This window comes from Rhinoraja longicauda, chromosome 24, assembly GCF_053455715.1.
Source record: "Rhinoraja longicauda isolate Sanriku21f chromosome 24, sRhiLon1.1, whole genome shotgun sequence".
In the NCBI taxonomy this organism is placed as follows: domain Eukaryota; kingdom Metazoa; phylum Chordata; class Chondrichthyes; order Rajiformes; family Arhynchobatidae; genus Rhinoraja; species Rhinoraja longicauda.
The window spans coordinates 3014035-3021335 of NC_135976.1; the positions used below are offsets into that span (position 1 = coordinate 3014035).

General features: G+C 47.4%; 1 protein-coding gene across 1 annotated transcript; it reads right to left on the minus strand.

The window, feature by feature from the left end:
• Positions 1 to 438: 438 nt before the first annotated feature.
• Positions 439 to 6911, minus strand: amigo1 (adhesion molecule with Ig-like domain 1). Its single transcript, XM_078420542.1, has one exon. It carries the CDS (start codon positions 6027 to 6029, stop codon positions 4509 to 4511), a length of 1521 nt encoding a protein of 506 aa, XP_078276668.1. The 5' UTR covers positions 6030 to 6911; the 3' UTR covers positions 439 to 4508.
• Between the last annotated feature and the right edge of the window lie 390 nt (positions 6912 to 7301).

Sequence of the window (7301 nt, forward strand, 5' to 3'; positions counted from 1 at the left end):
ATACTGCTCAGAGTAGTTGAGGTAAACAGCATAATTTCATTATGCTTGTTTGTTTTGCACAAAAGCCTCCTCTCACCCCTCATTATCTCTTCCTGCTGCCTATTCATTTCTTCCTCGTGTGGTGCATAAACAACGTCACGAGCCTAAAGTGCCGTGGCCATTTTTGTGCTGTAAATTTCATGTGATTTGACTTTGGCTTTATTTCTGTCTTCAGCCTGTGGCACGCACTGACTTTCAGCTCATGGTGGCCTCAGCTGTTCACTGAAGACTTGAGTTATTTTAGCCAGAAGGCGTTTCCAGCAACACTAAAGAACTAAAAAAAAAAGCTACGAGCATCGACCTCTTAGCTTCCAAGACAGGTCTGCTTTAAACTTACTCAGGTAGTGTCAGGTGGTGTTTCAGACCAAGAGCACTTCAGTTAAGTTTTCTTTATGTTCCATGTGTCTTTAATTCAGCTCTACATACAAATCTGTAGGTGAAATTATTCGTAGGTAATTCACAAATTAACAATACATCAATGTACAAATTAAAACTCCTGAAAGTAGCAAATCAAACGTCTTGACATCAACATTAATGGTTCTAAGAGTATAACTTGTGCTGGATTTGGCAAATTCCTTGATGTGTCAGATCATTTCCATGGTCAGGGGATTGCATTGAGAGCACATTGTAATCTCCTGCCCAGGGTAATGACCTGACTGGCAGTAGGTAGGTGGGAGTGAGGATTAGTCCTCCTGAACGCAAGGTCAAGAATAATCAGCAAGAAGTCCTACTATTCCTTGTGAACCCTGAAATTGGTCAAAAGTATTTCAGTCATGGAAATACTGGGTCTTGTCAACCAAATGCTTCTGTTACCAAAAGAGACTGAGAATAAAACACTAGCATTGTTTAATGTTGGAGGACAGGATGAGAGCTGGTGGAAATTATGCTCTAGACTCTGTGCACACAGTTAGATGAGTTTGAAGAGACACAATATAATGAATTATTACTAAAAATCACAATACATTGTTCAAATGTGACCAGGAGGACATAGACCACAGCTGCACAGGGCAGTCTCCTACACTCTGCTTACAAGATACTTGACAAAAGCCAGCAAGACAAATAATATTTCCTTTGCCCGAAACATTGAATAACAACATTCACCGTTAAAAACATCATTGAGTTCACAAACAGGCACATGGCTGAGTCAGTTTGGAGCAAATTGGAATGGATGGATCCCAGCTACATTGCCAGTCCTACATTAATCTCTGCTCAGGATAAGTGCAGATCTTTGAACAAAGTGCTAAGACAAATGCAGTACTCTACTGACCACTGGCCAAGTACTCTGAAATCTGCAATTATACTGCAGCCAGCAAAAGGCTTCTACTCCAACTCGAGCACATTATCTGATCTTCCCAGTGCTCTACTAGGGCTTTCAGAAGAGACATTAATCCAAGGCCCTCTGTTCTTTCAGCTGGCAGTAAAGTCCCCATGGCATAAATTGCAAGACTAGCAGGCGACATCTCCCTTGTAGCCTGGCTAATATTAATCTCACAGCCAACCACCCCTCAAACTAAAACCACATTGTCATTATCACATTGCTAACTCTAGGATCATAATTTTTACAATCTGTTGCTGCATTATAACTGTATTTTTCCTTTTTTATAATGCAACTAGCAGCATATCCAGCACTGCTTGCTTTGCAAAAATGTAACTAATAATTAATTTTGCAGAAGATTATATGCGGGATGCAATTCAAAGATTACCCTGAATTGGAATAAAACACTGCCAATTCTAGAAATCTGAAATAAAAACAGAACATTAACTTCGTTTCTCTTTTCACAAAAGCTGCTTGATCTGCTGAGCATTTCCAGCATTTTCTGGTTTTATATCAAAGATCAAATACAGCGGGTGGAGCTGCTGCCTCACACTGCCAGATACCCAGGTTCGATCCCAACCTCAGGTGGTGCCCGTGTGGAGCTCGCACGTTCTCTCTGTGACTGCGTAGGTTTCCTCAGCAAGCTCCAGTTTCCCCCCTCATCCCAAAGTCGTGTGGGGTTGAAGATTAATTGGCCTCTGTAAATTGCCCATAGTATATAGTGAGTGGATGCAAAAGTGGGATTAGAACTAGTGTGATCGATGGTCAGCGTGGCCTCAGTGGGCCGAAGGGCCTGTTTCCATGCTGGATCTCTAAACTAAACTATCACAGAACTCCCAGAAACTAAGACTATTTATTTTAACCTGTTATCATCTTAAACTATTACTTATTTCCCTTCTTTCTACTTGGTTCGCCATCTCTTATCAAAAACCCATCACATTCTTTATCTTACTGCAAACCAGAGGCAGTTGATGAAATAGCAAGGACATGGAAAAAGTATCAAGGCACTTAACAGAAAATTGGGTACAAATAACAAGACACAAGCAACATGTGATTGTCTAAGTTCCTTGGTTGTGTCGTTGCCCTGAAACAGACTACCTGCAATTACAGACAACACAAAACATAGATCATTATTTTAAAAATAAATATCGGCATCTTCAAGCAGATCCATGCAGTCCATCCCTTTCACAAGCCTACATGCATGCTTGTTTTTAACCTCAGGCTAATTAGATTTTACTTATATAGATGTTTGTTTGTATAGTTCTTATACTCTCCGACCTAGTCTATGGGAATTGGTGACACACCAGTGAGATGTTACGTGTACTAGAGATAAGTTAGGGGTGACACTACTTCACTGCATGCTGTAGAGAGGTGTGTAATTATTCATGTTTGTATTGGACAGTTGGAGTAACACAGTGTAAAACATAACACATAACACTGAGACAAGGATTATTTGCGATTAACCTGTTATTGCACCAATCTATTTGCTTTCTGATTTACCACAGTGACTATACTTCTAACAAGTACTTAATTGGTTGCAAAGTGCTTTGGGGGCATCCTGAGGTCATGAAAGGTGCAATATGAATGCAGAAGATAGACACAAAAAGCTGGAGGAACTCAGCGGGCTAGGCAGCATCTCCGGAGAGAAGGAATGGGTGACGTTTTTGGTCGAGACCCTTCTAGGGTCTTGACCCGAAATGTCACCCATTCCTTAGCTCCAGAGTTGCTGCCTGTCCCGCTGAGTTACTCCGGCTTTTTGTGTCTATCTTTGGTTTAAACCAGCATCTGCAGTTCCTTCCGACACAATATATATGCAAGAGTTCTTTCTTTTTAAAATAATTAGCTGGTTCTTATCTCTCAATCATTGGGTTTGGCATGCATTACATTACAGTCCGTTGTATTATTTTCTCTGCCCTGTTATTTTTCCACGATGTAGCAGTTCTGTAGGTGCTGGTTAATGTTGCCATACAATATCTTCTTAAAGTGGCAATCTTTTGTCGATAAGCAAGTTTCATCAGGCTAGTCACGATAGAACCCAAGTCCGACTAGTTCAGATGAAAATGCCACGACAAGACTGATTTGTTATTCCACTCTAGTCCAAAGGGTGGTAAACCAAGTGTCACGATTCATACTGGCAATCCAAAATCCGCAGATGAGCTGAGGCACTAATAACACCATAGATCACGGAGCTGAACTCTATCAACGTGCATGATTTGTTTTCACCTTTCTTACTCAGAACATTTTGAAAGCGTTTTGATGTGCATCATTTCGAATACAATTCCGTCCAACGTTCATTGTTGCTTCAGTGCAGGATTAACCAGATGGGAGGGGGTGCTGAATCCACAAAGCCACTTCAGGCCTGGCATCCCTTGCTGTGGGGCAACCATTAGTACAATGACCCCTGGATAAGCTTGTTCCCAGACGCATGCTGCAAACCCATCACGTCACCCATTCCTTCTCTCCAGAGATTCTCCAGTCCTGCTGAGTTACTCCAGCACTTTGCGTCAATCTTCATCAATCTTGCGTCAACGTAAACCAGCCTCTGCAGTTCCTTCCTACACACTGTGAAGAGTGATTGGTGATTCTCTGGTGTATTAACTGGCCACTGGTTACGGGCACTCCACCCTTGTTGTTCGTTTGCCTTTACTGATGTGCACTGCTCCACCACGATACCAGACAGAGTCTCTAGCTTTGCATTTCATCCTTTCCCTTGTGCTCCGCACATTGGGCCAAGTACAGGTTTTCTTTCTGTTGTTCTCACCATTACAAACATTTCTTTAGAATCCTGTGCATCACCTGTGGAAGTGTCCTCCTGGCTCAGCAGGGTTAGTCATGCCAGCCGCTCGATTCAGGCAATCCAGTCACTGCTGGAGCAGGTTGGTTGGGCTCAATCGCAGCGTAGGAAGCTGCAAAGCCTTGGTTAGTCTGCCAGGAGCATAAAATAAATAGGGAATATCTTGGACACTTCAGATGTCATTGTGTTCCTTCAGTCTGCTCTCTCCTGTTGAGACTTGGCGCCGTTACTGCAGTTTGTTTTAGCTGAATCGAGAGTTGCATGGGTGGCCCATTGATTGCTGATGAAGTCTGGGTTTAGATGCTTCACCCGGCAGCCTGTGCACGCTATGCAAACCATGGCTCTCACCCACCCAGTGCCTCAGACCACAATGGGACAGTCCGAAGACACAGAGCCCACAGAGCCGCAGTCAGATTTCTTTCTGGGCACCGTTAAGAGTCTCCTGTCCTCAAACTCTTCCACGGCATTTGGCTTGTGCTTCCCATTCTGCCCCTGTGCTTCCTTGGCCGGCTCAATGAAGGCCACGCGCCGGTCCATGGTGGCTTTATCCACGGAGATATCGTGGATGGAACTGACGCTCAGCATGGACGAGTGGATGCTTTCCTCCTGTTGGTCCCGCTGCTTGTCGGTATTGCGCCCGCACCGGCAACGGCACGGCGTCAGGTACAAGTAGATGAGGACCAGCACCACACTGGAAACGCATCCAACCAACGTGGTGTAGGCCGTGTTCAGCGACTCGTGCCCAGGAATGGCCGTGGAGTTGTGTACCTTCAGCTGCACGTGAATGGTTTCGTTGAACTGGCTACTGCTGGCCAGGCAAGTGTAGGTCCCGGAGTTCTCTGGCTGCAGATTGCTAAGCTGCAGATTGCCATTGGGCAACATCCTGAGGCTTTGGTTGTTGTGGCCGACCTGTATGGTCTCGTTGTCCGGCGTCACCCACACTTTCACCATGTTCCTCAGTCTGGTGTCGCAGTGAAAGGTCAGCGTCCCCTCCAGGAAGGCCTCCACCTCAGAGTCAACAATAGTGCTGCAGTTCATGTATTGTTCTTGCAGGTCGAAGAGCCTGATCGACACCTTGTGGTTCAGTGGAAGGATGCACTTGTATTCGTTCCTGAAATCCACAGCAGAATTGAACTGCCGGGTATGCCACTGGATGACCATCAGGTACAAGCTACACTCACACACCAGGGGATTGTTGTGCAGGTACAGTCCGTTCTTGAGATAGGCGGGCAGATTTTTGAGCTCGTGGACAGGAAGAGACTTTATCTTATTGCTGGACACGTCCAACAGATCCAGGCCGGGCAGCCTGGTGCTCTCCTCCACCAACTCCTGTGGAAATCGAGTGATCAGGTTCTGACTCAGGTACAACTTCTGGAGGTGGTTCAGCCCATCAAAGGCAGTCCTGTCGATCTGAGATATCTGGTTGTTGTAGAGCAGGAGGACCTCCAGCTCTTCCAGCCCCTGAAAGTGAAATTCTTCCAGAGTCTTCAGCTTGTTGGAGGACAGGTCGAGGTATTTCAGATGGGGTACCTCTACAAAGGCTTCCTCAGATGTGAAGGTCAGGCCATTGTGGCTGAGAAGCAGAGTGTGGAGCCGGTGTAGACGCACTTTGGTCCATCCAGCTCTCAGGCGGGTCAGGCTGTTGTAACTCAGGTCCAGGACAGCTGTATATTCCGGGAGAGAGTGAGGGACATTGACCAGTTCCCTTTTAGAGCAGCTGACAATGTTACTGGCACAGATGCAGTCGGAGTGACAATTGAGAGCAGACACGTTCACGGGATGGCGGCCACACAGAGTCAGGAGAAGCAAAACACAGAGGCTGCACCATATGCGGCTGTATCCGCGGGTCAGGTGCAACTCCAACAGGCAGCTCAACCACATGGTGGACCTTTGCAAACTGGTCAGCGAGTGTGCCAGAGGAGATCAGCATTCATACCAGGAGAGAGAGAGAGAGAGGGAGAGTCGTTGGCTGCAGAGAGGCATTTCTGGCACAAGGCGCTCGCATCTGAAGCCGTGAATTATTGAGCATAGTGCAGAGAGCGAGTGGGAGCGGGCACCGAGCCAACAGTTCCTCTGCATTTACCAATAAAAGTCCCTGTCGGGATTGCAACCGTGTTTAACTCATTGCTGCCCAGTTTCCGGGGAGAAGCACAGAAAGTTTGTACTTACTGGCGACAGATGTATATATATATATATATATATATATGTGTGTGTGAGTATATTCCCACAGCTTGTCCCGGAGCAATAGGCGACCGGTGGCGGTATCGCGGCCACACCGGGTTAATCACCTTCCCAGCGAGGACGTCCTCTTCAAACGCGAAGCCACATTCAACATTGGGGCTCCAGCGGCAGGAACAGCCCCTCCAGCGTGGGTGCAGTCTTGTTGTAAACCGAGCAGAGACGGCAGGGGGGTGGGTGGAGGAGGGGTGGATGGATGGAGGGGTGGGTGGAGGAGGGGTGGGGTGGGGTACGAGGACGGATTTGCTCGCAACGAGAGGCGGGCGGCGGCAGAAAGCAAAGGGCAGACTTGTTGGCGATGGTTGGCAGCGGGTAGACAGGGAGAGGGAACAAATGCCTACCCGCAATCCGCAGGCGGGGGTGCAGGAGGCAGGCGGGGGTACAGGCGGGGGTGCAGGCGGGGGTGCAGGTAGGGGTACAGGCGGGGGTGCAGGTAGGGGTGCAAGATGCAGCTGGTGGTACCAATGCGTTGCCCCTCTCTCTCTCTCTCTCTCTCTGTCCCAGCCACTCGCCTAGCCCCTGCCCTTGCTCAGATGTCCACGCACTCGGATCCCCGCAAGCGACAGGATTGTTTATCTCTCTCCTCTGTCTTCTGCTGCAATTGGAGCAGGGAAACGCCGCTCAGGCGATAGTGGCAGCTTCGCCCTTCCATTGGCACCCAGCACCCAATGAATGCAGCCTTCAGTTAACCCATTCGGTGCCAGCAATGTCCCGTCCCCCCCCCCCCCCCCCCCGTTACTGACTGCAGCACATTCACCATCTTTGCAACGTCCGTCAAACCAACATTCGCAGATTTCAATCAAAAACTTTCTTCTTGGGCCATCTCTTCCCCAAATATCATTTTTTTCCCAAGTGGCTTGATCTCGCCTATTTAATTAATACCAGTATTTAATGACCCTTGCGGATTGCAGTGTC

What these genes read in the sequence shown, in the direction of transcription:
- amigo1 (XM_078420542.1), bottom strand. Translation starts at nt 6,029, where the DNA reads ATGTGGTTGAGCTGCCTGTTGGAGTTGCACCTGACCCGCGGATACAGC.